We start from the raw sequence: 17,116 nt of genomic DNA, 5'->3' as shown, positions 1-17,116 counted from the left end.
ACGTTAAGAGGAAGTGTTATCTTGGACCTAAGAGACAGACCGTTATCCTTCTTACAGGAGATGCTTTCATAGGTTAAAACTACTAGAGTCGAAAGAGATTTCTAAAGAAGCACCTATTCTGCATGGAATGGAGTTTTTGAGTGCACCTCCTCTCTAAGCTGTACGCATAAGCATATTACTTCTAAGGTTTGCACAGGCCCTGAGCCAAAAGTTTGACGGGGCTCTAGAGTGAGGGCGGGGCATGGGCGTGAACGATGGGGGCGGAGCGTTGACTGACGGGGCGTGGCCAAAGCGCGCAGCGTGGCTGCTGGAGGCGGGGCGGGGAGGGGTCGGTGGGGCGGGCCTGGGAGGGACCGGTGAGGGCCCTGCGGAGCGCGCCCGCGGCCTCAGCTAACGGTTCCTGAGCGCGTGCCCGCGAGCGGCCCCGGGAGCGCGCGTCGCCGCCTCACCCCGCCCGAGCTCCTCTCCGGGGCCCCTTCGTCTCTTCCTCTTGCATTTCTGAGCCGAGGTCGCTCGGGCCCATCGGAGGGGAGCAATGGGAGCCCGGTGCTCAGGGCCCGCGCAGGGCGGCTCTGTGGGCGGGGAACCTACCCGGCCGTGGCTCCCTTTGCGGCACCCGCGGTGATTGGGCGCCGCGCGTGGTGCGGGCCTTGCAGCCCAGGCCCCGCAGTCCCCCCAGAGGCTTCCCGCCCTGCGGCCCCGCTGCGCGGCCTGCGGCAGAGGACGCCCGCTATGGGGGACAGGTAACCTCCGCGGGGCGGGAGGGCGCCCGCGGGGACGCGAGTGGGCGCCGCCCCCGCCCCCCACGTGGCCGGACAGCCAGCGCCAGCCCCACTGAGTCCCTTTGCGTTTGCGCAGGTGGGTCCGGGTGACCGTCCTTCCGAGCTGCGTGGGCTGCAGGACGTTCCGTGTCCTGCCCAGTGCGACTGTCCTGCACATCAAGGAGCTCATCTTGGAGGAGACGGCCTTCCCGGTGACCGAGCAGCAGCTGTGGCACCGCAGCAAGGAGGTAAAGCCTGCCCACGTGCGCCCCATCTGTGTCCTGACCACAGAGACAGCACGGGACCCCCAGTGACCACTATGCAGCCCATGTATGTGCTGGATTTAGCACACAAACTCGCTGGTCCTCAAGTCGCTGATAGATGGGACGTTTTCATTCATTTTTACCATAATTGAATACAAATACACAGATTTATTTTTTACTTTGAAATAATGCTTTGTAAAACCCGTGCAAGAAAGTGATTCAACTCTAGTTACAGTTATTTTTCTTAATTTAGCAACTCAACATTTATATCCTTTATCTCTCCCTATCTCTAATGAACCTAACCCATTGAGTCGATTCTGATTCATAGCAACCTTCCATCCAGCTTCTGAGGCAATAAACTTTAACTGGAGAAAGATCTTATATGAATTTTGTCTGAACCTCACAACCCGAAATTAAGGCAGTTTTGTGATTGTCATTGTAGCCAGAGGAGATTTTTTTTTTTAAAAAAGAAATATCACTATGGTGACTTAATCATTGCTCATACTTTACACATTACCAGGTTGCTAGTAAATATCTTCACCTTTCATATCTTGGAAATTCCCTCCTGCTCCCCTTGCCGAATCACTGATATTTAGAGCTGTGAATCTTCAGACAGCAATGTAATATGTGTTGTCTTGAGAAGTAAAATTAAAATTTCTCTTTAAATACAAGTAAATGACTTCTTCTTGTGTGCTGTTGAGTCATAACCAAGGCATAGCTGACCACCAAGCAGGTTTATAGAGGCAGTTTGTAGATTGCTTAACCCTCTCCTACAGAGCAGCTGATGGATTTGAACCATGTTCCTTTGGGATTGCAGCACAGATTCTTGCTTCCGAAGTTTCCTAAATGAATAGATGACTAGACAGATCAAAACATTGGGAAATAGGACTCTTTTCTGTTGGTATGTTTAAAAGTACTGACAGTACTTCCACTTTTCTTACTATTGTTGGTGTGTACTATAGAGTCAGAACTGATCTATATATAGCTAACCCTCCAGCAAGAGGAGATTGTCTATCCTTCTTTTCCTGTGGAGCAGTTGGCCGATTTAAACTGTGTACCCTCAGGATTGCAGCACAGCTTCTTCCCACTAGGCCGTGAGAGCCTCATCCACTTTTTTCATAGGAAGAGTCTAGTTGAAGTTACTTTGACTGAAAGTTAACACTCATTCTCCACCCCCCCACCACCAACGAACACCTTTACATAATTATATGATTTAGTACAGCCATTTGCAGAACTTTAAAGCATCAAAAGGGAATCACTGAACAGATGTGAAGGAATACTTACGCCAGTGAATCAATTCGGATTGATGGTGACCCTCTATTATGTTTCTGAGACTGTAAAACTTTTACAGGTGGAGACTTCCCTATCTTTCTCTCTCGGAGGAGCAAATGGATTTGAACCACTGACCTGTTGGTTAGCAGAGCAGCTAACACTAGGCAGTACACCATCAGCAGCACTCCTTACTTGTGCACTATAGAATAACATTTCTAGAAGAGAGCTCTGTTGGCCTGCTCTGTAGGGAGTTGCGGTGCTTATCCAGAGGTGGCCCCTCTTGGATAGTTTGAATCCACAGGCCACTCTGCAGGAGAAAGATGGACCATCTCCTCCTGTGCAATTTACAGCCTCCTAAAAAACTGTTGGAGAGTCAGCTGTGAGTCAGTCCTACCTACTCGATAGTAAAGAGTTTGCGTTTTTTAGTCTGTTGTCCAACGTAGATATGAATGGATGGTGAACTTCTGAGATTTTTAATCTTTTACTGTGTTTGTGACCTTCTGTGCACCTGAGTTCTGTGTCCTGGTCTCTTGTCCACTGAGACGTAGCTTTCTGGTTACTTGTCCTTCTCATCAGTTCTCCAGGGTGCTGACTGGCATGCAGACATTGATCAAAGACATTAGGCAGAATGGTAAGTGAGCAGTGCCTCCTGCTCTTGTCTCTTGTTCTGTGCTGTCCCATCTTGGCACTTTCTGCACAGGCTCTCCTGCTCATTTACCTCTTCCCCTGTCCACTCCACTGGAGCCTCTTACACAACTATTAAGTGGTTACATTCAGTAGCTCAGTTGTGAAGGATCTTGGTTTGAAAGTGCTTTAGAGGTGCATTGGTATAAAATGGTAAATATGGCAGTGGAATGCTTAGGAGTTCGTGAGCAGGTGTGGGTTTGGCTCTAAGGTAACGTACGTCCTTTTTTGTTGTTATAAGATGCCATTGTGCCAACCTGGTGAACAATAGATCTGAACAATACCCTATCCTGCTCCATTTTTATGATCTCTGACATGCTCGAGCCCCTGATTACAGTCACTGTATCAATTAGTCTTATTGATTGACACAGGAACAGAGGTCTTCCTCTCTTTCACTGACCCTCTGGTGGCTTTTTGTTATGTGCCAGTGAGTCTCTTGTGACTCATAGTGACCCTGTGTACAGAAGCTCTGAACCCTGCTCTATCCAGAGCCAATATTACTCTCTCTGACACAACAACTCCTATTACCCCAGTCACTGAGTCAATCCATCTCATCAAGGATCTTCCAATTGTGTGCTGTCCCTCCATCCTCCCAAGCAGGATGTCCCTCTCCAATGACTGGTCCCTCCCTGCAACGTGTCCAAAGTATGTCAGACAAAGCTTCAGATTTTTTGCCTCCAAGGAGCAGCCTGATTTCACCCTCTCCAGAACAAATCTGTTTGCTCTCCTAGTAGTCCATGTACTCTTCTCCAGTGTCACAGCTCAAAGGCAGCAATTCTCTTTCTGTCATCCCTAGTCTTTGTCCAGCTCTCTGATGCATAACAAGTAATTGTGAAGTCCATGGCCTGGATCAGGCATACGTTAGTCTCCAGACTGACATTGTTGCTCTTTAGTACTCTAGAGAGGTCCCTGACAGCAGACTTTCCCAGTGTAAATCATCATTTGATTTCCTGGCTGGTGATACCAAGAGTGTTGATTGTGGAGCCAAGAAAACGTAAGCTATTAACAATCTCAATTTCAATCTTTTCACCATCTATCATGATGCTGCCATTCAGCCCAATGGTGAGAATCTTTATTTTCTTGTGGTTGAGCTTCAATCCATATCGAAGGCTTCAGCCCTTGACCTTCTGCAGCAGTTCCTTCAGGATTTCCTTAGTTTCAGCAATCAAGGTTGTGTCATCTGTATAACACAGTTTGTTGATGAGCCTTCCTCCAATCCTGTTGCCTCATAGAGTTCAGCCTCCTGGATGATCTGTTCCACATATAAATTCAAAAGGTATGGAGATAGGACACATCCCTGGAGTACATTCTTCCCAATTTTGAACCATGCAGAGTTTTCCTTGCTCTGTTCTGATGACTGCCTCCTGGTCCAAGTATAGGTTTCACATAAGCAAAATCAAGTGTTCTGGGTTTCATATTCTTCTCAGAGTTAGTCAAAGTTTGTTGTGGTCTGCACAGCCACATGCCTTTGCATAGTCAATGAAACACAGATAGACATTCCTCTGGTACTCTCTGCTTTCAGCCAAGATCCATCTAGCCTCCTCTAAACCCAGCCTGCACATCTGGAAGTTCTCTGCTAATGTGCTGTTCCAGTAGTTTTTGGATAATTTTCAGCAGAATCTTGTTTGCATGTAATATTAATGATATTGTTCTATAACTTCCACACTCTGTCGGGTTACCTTTCTTGGGAATGAGAACAAATATGGATCTCTTCCAGTCAGTTGGCCAAGTAGTTTTCCTCCAGGTTTCTTGGCACAACTTGATAAGTGCGTCCAGCACTGCCAACCCAAAGGTGTGCAGTTTTAATCCACCAGCTTCTCCATAGGAGAAAGATGAGCAGTCTCCTTTTATTTGTGATTTATTGCCTCTTAAAACCCACTAGAGGGTTCTGACTTAGTAGTACGCCAGAACAATTGCTTTTCCCAGCATGATGTCTTTTTCAAAAGACTGTCCTCTCCTGACAACAGACCCAGAGTATATGAGACGAAGTTTCACCATCTTTCTCTCTAAGGAGCAACCTGGTGACATGTCCTTCAAGAGATATGTGTTTGTTCCTTTGTCAGTGCGTGGATATTCAGTAGTCTTGCCAGCATTACTATTCAAATTTACTGAGTCTTCTTCTGTCATCCTAATTCTTTCTTCTACTTTCAGATGCATACGAAGCAAATGAAAATACCAAGGGTTGCATCAGGCTTACTTTAGTCTTTAATATCTTCTCTTCAGCACTTTGGAGAAGTCTCTGACAGCAGATTCTCCCAAAGCAGCACATTTTTGTGATTTCTTGACTGCTACTACTGTGGGTGTTGATTGTGGATCCAAGCAAAATGAAGTCATTGACAACTTAAACCTTTTGTCTACTGGGAGATTACCTACTGTGTCCTACCTTGTATAAGGTTTTGAATATAAAACTATAAGGAAAAGGGGTGTAGGAGACAGAATCATGCCAAGGACAGGATTATGACAATTTGGTACCAAATGGTTGGGGGGGTCTTGCTAAGGATGCTGTCAAGCCTTGAGTATGATTTTCCTGGTTGACCAGGAAAAGAACATTTCAATTAGCAGAGAGGTAAGGAAGTACAGGGGGCCTAGTTTGGGGGAGGACTGTCTATCTTTTTTTTTTGGTCTGTATATTGCTCAATGGATGGAGGGACATAAAGGAAGCATCTAGGAAAAGTGCATGAAGCTGAGTGGTAGGTGACCTATAGACCCTTCCTCTACTACCTGTATAATTACAGAGACTGCATGAGTCCACAATTGTAGGTGCTACTTTGCCATGTTTAATATGAATGGTGTAGCACTAATTGTAGTTGCTTCTAAGGTTGCTACCAGGGAAGTGTCTAGACTGAAATTGTAGTCACAGATTTGAAACTGAAGTTGGAGAGAGGGAGAACAGTGCTGGGAGAGAATTTGGAGATTTCTCTCCAAAGAGCACAGTTCCCTTCCTGAGCTTTGGAAAGCATGCTGGGAATACAGTCAACATTTATGGAGCAACAGCTGTGTCCTGGACAGCATCTAGGTCCTTTACATAGATGGTCTTGTTTAGAGCTCAGAACAGTCTGGGGGCTTAGTTGGTACACTTTGGAGAAAACCTTGAAGTTATTAGAGATTTCATTGTACTAGGATCCACAATTGGCACATGTGGTAGAAGCAGTCAGGAAATCACAAGGTGTGTTATAATGGGAAAATCTGCTGTCTAGGCCCTCTCCAAAGTGCTAAAGAGCAATGATACCAATTTAAAGACTAGGATATACTGGCTTTGGTGCTGGAGGAGAGTATTGGAAAGCCCATGGACTGGCAAAAAAAACAAACCAGTCTGTTGTGAAGGAAGTGTAACTACGTTGCTTCTTAGAGGCAAGGATGGGGAAACTTCTCATATTTTTGACATGAAGTCAGGGGATAGTCCTTGGGAAAAAAGGACCTCATGCTGGGAAAGATCAGAGAAAGAAAGTATGACCCTCAACAAGATGGATTTACACAGTGACTATAACAATGGGCTCAAGCATGTTAGTGATTGTAAGGATGACTCAGGATAGGGCAACGATCTGACCTGTTCATGGTCATGAGGTTGATATGGGTTGTAGTCGACCCAATTTCATCTATTAACAACCACCACAGTCTACTTCGCAGGAAAATACCACCAAGATGCAAAAGAATCCATCCAAAACCAGTGGACTTTTTATTATTTCACATCACAGGGAATCAGCTAGAGTGAGAATGAATGGAATTAAGTTCCAGGCCTTTTGAAAACAGAGAAACAGGAACTTAGTCATCAAAAGTGAGCTCTGAAGTCAGGTATGGGGCTTGCAGGAGAGCACCCCATTTGCACCAGGCTCTGAATCTCTACTGGACATGCCACCTTAGTGATATCGGGAGGTTGTGTCTCATCGAGTCAGGAGGTGTTTGCTTTTCCTTTTTAATTTTTGCACAGGCCAGACCTTTCAAATTTACATTTTTGGGTGTGAATTCCAATTCCAGCTGTTCAGGCTAGACATGAGAGGAAGGCTGTTGATAGAAGCCCTGTCAGAAGCTGTCTTTGTTGGTATTGGGTTTCAGAAACAGGAATCTCGAACCCTGTCCTCTGTGTTTCTGGGTCATTCCTTTGTCTTTTGCATTTCCTGGCCTAGAAGTGGGATCTGTAAGCTCCTCACTTGTGAAGCATCCCCAGCCCCACATGTTACCCTGCACAACGTGAACTGTAGTCTTAAAGCAGGACATTGGAGATGAACTTAATCTTTCTGTTAAAGAATCTTGAATGCTCCCTGAGTCTGCACTCTTGAATCTTGAGGGCCATCCTATGCAGTTGAGCAAAGGAGTAAGTCTTGAACACTTTGAATTGCAAGTGATATAATATTATTTGCTTAATAATTTGGAGGGAGTTTCATTGAGTTTTAATTTTTTTTTTTACATTAATGAAGGACAGTGTGCCTGAGACCTTTAAGGGAAATTGGGGCTGCTATGGACAGAGACTCAGAAATTTGAACTCTTTCACAGTCACCCTGTTAAGTGGCATACAAAGATGAGAACAGGCAAACTTTGAGAATTCACCTGATAAAGTGCATCTGTGTACTAGGCTCTGAGTGACTTTGCTTGTTGGTATTGTTTCGGCTATAGAAAAAGGGGGCTGGGGAGGAGAATCCAGACAGGATCCCAGGAGCTCAGCAATCTCAGGAGGAGCAGGCAGGAAGCAGAAATATTCTGGTTGCTTGACTTGTATGTGGAGAATCACCTCACTGTATAGGTGTCATAGATTACATCCTCCTAAGAGCATTGCTTGTCAAAGTTCGTGGACCAGTTGGATTTAGTTTCTCAGATGAACTTCTGCGTGATGTCTCCTTCCTCTCAAGGACCTGGAAACTTCCTCCTGTGTTACAGGTTACCTTTCTCTTCTGCCACTTCCACCCTTCCTTTAAGAATTACGACTCATAAATTTAAAAAAAGAATGCAGATTTAAAAAAAAAAAAAAGAATTACAACTCATGACCCTGTGTACAACAGAGCAAAACACTGCCTGGTCCTCTGCCACACCCATCATCTCTACCGTGCTCAGGCTCATCAGTGTAGCTGCTCTGTCACTCAGTCTCCTTGATGGTCTTCCTCTTTCCACCCCACCCCCCAGTTATGGTGTCTTTCTCCAGAGACTAATCCCTCCCGAAAACAAGCCCAAAATGTGTGAGACCAAGGCTCAGTATCCTTGCTTCTTTTTTTTTTTTCTTCTTTTTTTTTTTCTATATTTTATTAATTTTCATAAACATTTACAGAGATTTTGGGTTTCCATTCATTCATTGTTGCACTATTCTCTCTACCCTCCTCCCAGTTTGTTCTTGTCCAAATGCCACAGTGCTTGTCAAAGCCAGTTCTGATTAATCTTCTTTGTCAGTGTGTCCTTTGCCATTCCCTATCACTCCTCCCTGAGAGAGACTTCACCCTGAGTCATAAGGAAAAGGGGATGGTGTATTCTCTTAGCTACTTCCTGCTGAAAAGGGACGCTGTGGGTTTCAGGGTGAAGATCTTCTCTCACTACTCTAAAGGGCCCCTTTGGCAGTAGGAAACACATAGACTATTATGGAGATTGATTTTGGGATTTAGATGCACTCTTATTGATTGTGCTTGGCCGTACATGTTCATATCCTTGAAGATGTATCATGGGGGTGTTGCAACCTAGAAGACACAAATTTGACTAACAAGTTATAAGTACATGAGTCCAAAAATTATGGAAAAGTAAAAGAAAAGATTCTTTCATTGTTTTACAAACCCTCCCCCAGGTCCCCTCCACCATGTAGCCCTCGCTCTAGTCTCCTTGCTTCTAAGGAGCAGTCTGGCTGTATGTGTTGTGCTATTTAAGGCTAATAATTCTTGCACACACAGCTCTCTAAGTAATTAATAATTAACACGTTGCTGCACACTTTTAAATTGATGACTGTGCTTAGAAACATATTTTGCCGTCATTTGCGGCAATGTGTTAAAAATATATAATGAACACAAGGAATATAACGATAATGTCATCTAAGTGGAGAATTAGTGCACTGTCTGTAGTTTACATTAACCCATGTGATTCTTGCCCAGCCCATGCACCTGCCTCCCCCACCCCCTTCTTTGTGCTTTTATTCTGATGGGTTTGTTGTAGATGTTTGACACTGACTGCAGCATGGTGGAGACTAAGAATGGCGCAGGATAGGGCAACTCTCTATTGGGCTTCTATGGCTTTTCATCTTTGTGGGAGAAGACTGCCCATCTTGTTCATCCATTCACGCATGCCACTAATTAGATGACGAGGCATTTGGCCACCTTAAGTGAGTTATAGTTACTCTGCTGTTTACCTATGCTTCATTGGATTTCTTCACTTTCACAATCAGGACACTGGGCAGAAATCACATCGTGTCTCTTTCTGTTGGAATAACTGGTAGTTTCAAACTGCTAACCTTTTTGGTTAGTAGTGGAATGCATAATACATTAAGCCACTAGAGCTCCATCATGTATATGAAAGTACTTTGTAAACTTCTTGTTGTTGTTATGTGCCGTCAAGTTGCCTGCAACTCATAGCGACCCTATGTACAACAGCCCTAAACCCTGCTCTATCCCGTGCCAATCTCACTGTCTCTGATACACCAATCTCCATTACTGCAGAGACTGAGTCACTGAAGGTCTTCCTCTCCTGCGCTGTCCTTCCACTCTCCCAAACATGATGCCCCTATCCAAGGACTGATTCCACCTTGTAACATGTCCAAAAGTATGTACAACAAAAATTCAGAATCCTTGCCTCCAAGGAACAGCCTGGTTTCACCCTCTCTAGGACAAACTTGTTTGTTCTCTTAGTAGTCTATGATATATTTAACACTCTTCTCTAGCACCACAGCTTAAAGGCATCAATTCTTCTTCTGTCATCCCTAGTCATTGTACAGCTCTCTGATGCACAGCAAGTAATTACAAAGACTGTGGCCTGTATCAGGTGCACCTTAGCCTCCAGACTGACATCATTGCTCTTCCATAGTTTGGAGAGTTCTCTGACAGCAGACTTTCCCAATGCAATTCATCTTTTAATTTCCTGGTTGCTGATATCAAGAGTGTTCATTGTGGATCGAAACAAACTGAAGCTGTTAACAATCTCAATATCTTCACCTTTGTAAACTATAAACTGTAATAATGGCTCAAATTTGTGTCTTGGGAATCCAAACTTGCTGTCATCTGGGGGCCAGTATAGAAAGGAGGTACAGGGAGTGAGGAAAACAAGTGGATGACTGAGATGAAAGGCTTAGTCTGAACAATTGATAAATAGAAGAGAGCAATTTAGATCCAGAGAGACTGGGAGATGGAAATTCTGGGACCTAGTATTAATTGGAGCTCTGGTGGCCTAGTGAGTAAGGTGCCGCTTTACCAAGCCTGGTTTGAATCCACCAGCTGCTGCATAGGAGAAAGGTGGCTAGTCTCCTGCATGATTTACTGCCTCTGAAAATCAGCTGGACGGTCAGCTTCAATTTGGTACACAACAGCAATGACTGTGTCTGAAGGGAATTGTGATTTTAACTCAAAGGGCACACCTCTCTGCCCATCTAGGCAGTCTCCTCCCTTGTGATTTATGGACTTTGAAACCCAGTGGTCAGCCACGAGTCATTTCCAACATAGTGACAATGAGAATGAATGAAAATGTACTTCCAAATTATCCTGCCACCATTAGCATTCATTCTTTGCATTCTAAATGAAAACCTCTCTTTGTTCCATTCTCCTGCTCCTGGGAACCACTAATTACTTAAGTTTCTATAGATTTGCTTATTTCATGTAAGCGATAATCCAAAATTTTTCCTTTTGTGTTTGCTTTATTTCACTCTGTACATTTTGTTTATCTGTTCATCAGTTGATGTACATTTATCTAACTAAGTTTGGTAGTTTGAGTTCACTGGAGGAGCGTTAAAGAGGTCTGTGGTGCAGTCTCTAGCGGGTTGTGTTGCTAACCAAAACACTGCATGTCTCTGGCTATTCAAATCCACCAGCAGTTCCACTGGGAAGAGATGAGCAGGCTCACTCCATTAAGTTTTACAGCCTCTAATCTCTATTGATAACCTATGTATCTCTGTTCTCAAGACTACTCTCTGGAAATGGTGACCAAAGGATAATTTTGTTTGTATATGTGATTCTAATTCATTATCATGAGTTCCTCATCAGAAATGTAAACTGTATTAAAGCAGAAATATGGATGTATTTGTTGTCAGGTGCCCTGGAGTCAGAACAGACCCATAGCTGACCCTCCAGTGGATTTTCAAAGCTTGTAAATGGCATGGGAGGAGACTGCCCCTCTTGGTTCTGTGGAGCTGCTTTTGGGTTAAACTGTCTTCCTCGGGTTTGATGGTACAGTTTCCTATGCTAGGCCACCAGAGACCCTTGTATATAATTGTTGCTATATAATACTGTCAGTTTGGAACTGTCTCATGGCTGGTCCTTCAGCAGGTTTTATTTTACTCCAGAGATAGTAACTGCATAGGAGTTGCTTGCCCATCTTTCTCCTGTAGAGTAGCTGCTGAATTCAAGCTGTGTGCTTTTGGGTTAGTAGCTTAACTCCTTACCACAAGGCTATGAAAGCTCCCCTGGTATATATTAAGCTATTTTTAATTTTTTTTAGAGGGAAGAAAATCACTTAAATTTTCAAATAGACATTTTTATCAAATTTCTGTTTGCTAGAATATTCATGTCTCTAGAGTACCTTATTTACTGATAAGAAAAATTAGCAAGCATTATTTCTAATGTGTAAAAGAAAACTGGAATGCAGTCCTGCATTATAGTAACAAGTCCTATACTGTTACCAACACATTTTCTTTCTTTCTTTCTTTTTTTTTTCCAGTTACCTGACTGGACCACGATTGGAGATCTGGCTCCCGAAAATTGCCATCTTTTTGTAAATCTTCAGTCAAGAGGCTTAAAAGGGGGAGGTATAATATGGGAATGTTTGCCATTTTTAATATTATGTTTTTGTGAAATGAAAGCATGTTACATCAAGGCATGTTGAAGGGAGATTAGGGCAAACAGGAAAACAAGATAGATGGGGATACTTTGGCTATCTATGCTAGTCTGATATCGGAGCTCTGGGTTTTTGGATTAGTAATCTTCATGGCCTTTAGTATATTTTGATGGAGTAGGATGTTACAGATTGCATTGCTAACCAGAAGCTCAGTGGTTCAAATCTACCAGCTGTTCCTTAGGAGAAAGATGAGCATTCTCCTCCTGTAAACTTGGAAACCCAGTGGAGGGTCAGCTATGAGTTAGAATCAACCTGGTGGCCATGGATCAGCACACCTGTGGGTAGGGCCTGGGAAATTTTCTTAAATGGTTTTAAATGAGTTCTCTGTTTTAGGTCGGTTTGGCCAGACAACTCCTCCACTTGTTGATTTTCTCAAGGACATTTTAAGAAGATACCCAGAGGGAGGGCAGATTCTTAAGGTAGGACTTCTGTGTGCACGTGTCTGACCTAACATTGATAAAACAAGGTGTTGTAAAAGGATTTAAGTGTTCCTCTGTATGTTTGGGCTTTTAGAAGTTAGTCTGGATTTGAATGGTTGTGTTTATGTCCATGTATATGCTGGATGGTCTGGGAAAGCCCTGAGCTGTTGTGTGTTGTAAGGGAGCTCAGCATCTTCAATGGTATTTTCTTAGAAACATTTTACAGGGGACTTTACAAAGGTAAGCACACAGGTTGCGTCCTAGCTCCTAGATTAAAACAGACTATGAAGCAGTACTGGCGATCCACTTCTGAAAACAACAGGCCTTTGAAAAATCCTTCTGATGAACAACAGAGAGAGGCAGGTAGAGTATTAGATGGAGAGCTCAGATGAAAAGTCACTCAAGAATGAGGAAAAATAGCTGCAGACAAACATTAATAGTGGGAATATGGGATGTACGAACTATGAACGTAGGAAAACTGGAAGTTGTCAAAAATGAAATAGAATACATAAAGATTGATATTTGAGGTGTTAGTGAACTGATGGACTGGCGTGGACCCCTTTGAATCAGACCATCATCTACTTATGCCAAGAATGCAAAATTGAGGTAGAATTGTGTGGCACTGATAATGAAAAGGAGAATTTCAAAGTCTGTCCTAAAGTCCACAGACACTAATACGAGAAAATGAAACTTCTTCCGGCACTTTAGAACCTGGGTATAGAGGTTTGTTTATTTCGGGGACATTATTAAAGAGGATACTTACTTTAATTATCTGTTTTATTTCCAATTTAGTCTGACTACTTTTATTAACATAAAAGCAAAACTGGAAAGTGGAGTAACTGTAAAAGAAAGCAAAGATGGAAGAGATTGCCACAAATTGGATTTTGCATTTTAGCCTAGTACGAAACCTCCTTAAGTAATTGTAAAATTAGATTCGTTTTTAGCATTTTCCTTCTCATTGATTTGTTTGGTGTTTACATGCCTTCAGCATCTTGCTCATGCTGTTGAGTCACATTATACTCATAGCAACACTCTGTTAGATTTCTGAGGCTGTAAATCTTTATGGGCGGAGACTACTGGTCTTGTCCCTTTGGAGTAGTTGACCTTTGAACTGTTGACCTTTTATTTAGCAGCATAAACTTTGTAACATACTTACTACAGGTTTCCTAGGTTGTAAATTGAAATAGGAGGGATGCAAGTATTTTTCATATTTTCTACTATGTAAGGTAAATTTTTATGATATGAAGTCTAGCTTCTTATGTAGCCCTGCTTAGGTAGGCTATGACCATGATTGATGATTTTTGCATTTTTAGTGGTTGGAACAGCAATGTCATGTTGGAATTGAGGCAGCATTTCCTTCAGAGGAGTCACCCATGGTTCATAGGAGGTTAACTTGGAAATGGTTTTTAGATTGACTTATTAGAAGAGTGAAGTTGAGAAGAGTGTGGGCATTGAATTGTTCCAGGGGTAAGGGAGGTGAATAGAATGCAGTTAAAATGGGAATTTAGTGGGTGGTAAAGGGAGTCACATCTAATCAAGTCACAAGTGAGTGATGGGTTTGCCTGGCTGAAGATTGAAGTGGCAGGATGAGTAGGATCTTCCTGTTTTCTTAAAGGCTGGCCTCAAACTGAAGCATGCAAATCTTGTGTTTTTTATCACATGGGCCTGACCACTTATCCACCCAACCACTCACCCACATCCACCAAACAAATACTACTACTGCCTTCTCTATGAAAGGAGCTCTGATGACAGTTGTGGCAGCTGTGAAGACAAGTGAGTCAATGCTGACCTTCAAGAAGCTCTTAGCTTAGTACAGAAGAAAGACATGTTCACAGTGCAAGTTCTCAAGAATGTACTGGCTAAGTGGGTGGCTGACACTCTTTGGGATCCTCCCTGCCTTGAGAGAGTAGGCTCATCAAAGTAGGGTCATGAAAGGTTTGTTTTTGATAACTAATCCCCAATGAGATACCTGCCACCTGTGATAGAAGTCTTCTGGGAGAAGAGCAGGCATGCCAGTTTGGAAAAATTTCTATGGAACACAGGCTTTGTACCTAAGAGCCAGAGTTATAAACAGAGACAAAGAGAATAGGAGGCTGAAATAGGAATTGCCAGTGTATATAATTGGCTAAGAAGGCATTCTCTTTGCAGCCATACTCCCAGATATATCTAACAGCTCCTTTCAAGGCTGTGCTCACTGACTCTTAAAGATAATGATGCAAATCATCACTTAAATATACTTATTTTTTCAAATACTACATGTAAATGCAAACATGGGCAGTAGACTACTACATTACTTAATATACTTTTTATTTTGCTGTATTTTGTGGTTAGGAATTAATTCAGAATGCAGAAGATGCTGGGGCCACAGAAGTCAAATTTTTATATGATGAAACTCAATATGGAACGGAGACTCTTTGGTCAAAAGATATGGTGCAGTATCAGGGTAAGGACCTGTAATTAACTGGGAGCAAGTTATATTTTCTATACTAACATAATAGGGCTTTATACTACTCAGCTAATGAACCATCCAATGGGCATTTGTAGTCTGTTTCTTGTTTGTTAACTCTGCTTTGTCAGATGGCTTATTTTTGGTAATGAGACTAATAAAAGAATGAAAAACTCAAGACACAGTTACAAGGTGATTGATGTGTGTGTGTGTGTGTGTGTGTGTGTGTGTGCGCGCGCGCGCGCGCGCATTTTGTTGTTACTGTAAGAGATACAACATATTTGCCAATTCAACATTTTTTATATGACAATTAAATGATATTGATTACATTAATCATATTGTACAGTCATCACTATTACCTGCCATTTTTGCATAAAGCTTTTTTTTTCATGTGGAAAGAAATTGTCAGAGGCTGTGATTTTGTGCATTGATTTCTTCAGCAAGTGGGATGGGAAAAAATATTGAAAGAGGGTAAGGCAACACAGAAGATAAGAGCAAAGACAGTGAGATCCTGAAGGGGTAGATTCTGCTGTCTGGCTCCTGCTCGCTGATGTGTTGAGTTAAAAAGAAGGCTCATTGAAGACAGTGGAGACCCCATGAGAGGAGTGACACAGTCAGCAAGTAGGTTCAAATGTATAATCATAAAGTGGATACGGCCAGGCCAGAAGTTCTCCTTTCATGCAGAGGGTGGCAGTACACTGGAGCCGGCTTAACAGGAAACTGCAGCTCTAAAGTCAGCAGGATGATTTTGAGTGCTTCTATGTGATGCAATTATATTGATAAAGAGAAGGATCAGGTCACACGTTTCTAGACAGATTTTGACAGATGTGGGTCAAGTATTTTTAATAAAAAGGTGTTTTAAAATTTAGGATAGTAATTTGCAATTTTGCTAATATTTTATATTTATTACAATTAACTGATTCTTAGTAAAATTTGTTATAAGAAAGTAGTATTTTCTTTATTTTAGAAGTACTGCTGTGCGTTCTTGACTCAAAATCCTTGTCAACTTTGTGCTCTTGGCAAGACATCAACTTTGTCCTATTTCTACTGAAAGAGTTAATTTATTAGATTTCCTAGCTTTATGAGGCTGTGTGGTAATGTTGATCACTGCTGTTGAGAAGCAGGAGTGGCTAGTGGTTGAGTTCTTGTTTTTCATCTAAGAGACCTGGGCTTGCTCGTTCACTCACTCCCTCCCTCTCTCACTCACTCACTCTGTCTTGGGTCTGTTAAATTCATAGTGGTCCTCCATTGGGATGGACTAGGGAGAAAGGCTTGGTGACCTATTTCTGAAAATCTCAACACTCGAGTCCACCGTCAGTCATGGGGACGGTGAAGGCGCTGGTAGCATGTTTGTGTCATTGTACATGAGCTAGCTGTGAGGGGAGCTGCCAGTGCCTTCACTGTATCAGACAATAGCAGCCTCTATAGAAAGACAGCATTTGGATTCAGAGAACTTTTTCAAATATAGCTACAGTGCTATACAAATCCAGGGAGCACTAGTGTGTAGAATGGCAGGTGGGAGCCTCAGACTGATTCAATGTGTGATTAAGACAACTCTTACTTCACTTCAGTCTGCTCCCCCACAAAATTGCAGCAGAGAAAAATCTGTCCTCCAGTTATTTTAAGAGTTATCTGAGATTATGCATGTGGTCGTGTTGTGTATCTGGTGTCATGCACATGTGAATTACAATATAGTTACTCACCAGTTTGTACCAGGGAATTATGGAGTTAGAAAGATGAGTGTATGAAGAGGTTGTAAAAAGAGTTTTTGGTTTCAAATCCTACCTAGGTCTAGGAGTTTTTACCTTTTAGCCTTGGCTTTGCCTCTTTGTTTAAAAATATATATATAATAGTAGGCCATTATTTAGAGGCACTTTTAGGTTTATAGAAAAACTCAGCAGAAAATAATACAGGGAATTTCCATGTATTTTCTTCTCTGCCTACGCCTTCCCCAGCTCCAGCTTCCTCTATTAACAGCTTGCATGTGGTACATTTGTTATTATTAATTAATCAATATAGATACATTATTATTAATCGGTGCTCCTAGTTCACATTGGGGTTCACTCTTTGTGTGCGTTTTGATAAATGCATGCTGTCATGTGTTCACCATTACAGTATCATACAGAAAGGCTTCACTGCCTCAACGTCACATGTGGTCCATCTGTGACTTCTACCCTTCCCTCTGGGCTCCAGGAAGCCACTGCCCTTTTGACTATGTCTGCAGCTTTGTCCTGTCCAGAATGCCAAATAAGTGGAATATAATAA

At 42.6% G+C, this 17,116-nt stretch overlaps 1 protein-coding gene across 1 annotated transcript in view; it reads left to right on the top strand.

The window, feature by feature from the left end:
• Positions 1 to 241: 241 nt before the first annotated feature.
• SACS (sacsin molecular chaperone) overlaps positions 242 to 17,116 on the top strand; it is a 51,077-nt gene continuing 34,202 nt past the window's right edge. Inside the window, exons 1-6 of the mRNA XM_006894128.1 lie at positions 242 to 356; positions 509 to 743; positions 859 to 1,009; positions 11,810 to 11,897; positions 12,320 to 12,405; positions 14,737 to 14,848. Of these exons, the coding sequence (XP_006894190.1) occupies positions 242 to 356; positions 509 to 743; positions 859 to 1,009; positions 11,810 to 11,897; positions 12,320 to 12,405; positions 14,737 to 14,848 (787 nt within the window). The remainder of the gene's footprint in view (positions 357 to 508; positions 744 to 858; positions 1,010 to 11,809; positions 11,898 to 12,319; positions 12,406 to 14,736; positions 14,849 to 17,116) is intronic.

Source organism: Elephantulus edwardii, unplaced genomic scaffold (assembly GCF_000299155.1).
Source record: "Elephantulus edwardii isolate Elephantulus edwardi_28Jun2011 unplaced genomic scaffold, EleEdw1.0 scaffold00135, whole genome shotgun sequence".
Classification (NCBI taxonomy): domain Eukaryota; kingdom Metazoa; phylum Chordata; class Mammalia; order Macroscelidea; family Macroscelididae; genus Elephantulus; species Elephantulus edwardii.
This window is presented reverse-complemented; position numbering and strand designations above follow the sequence as displayed.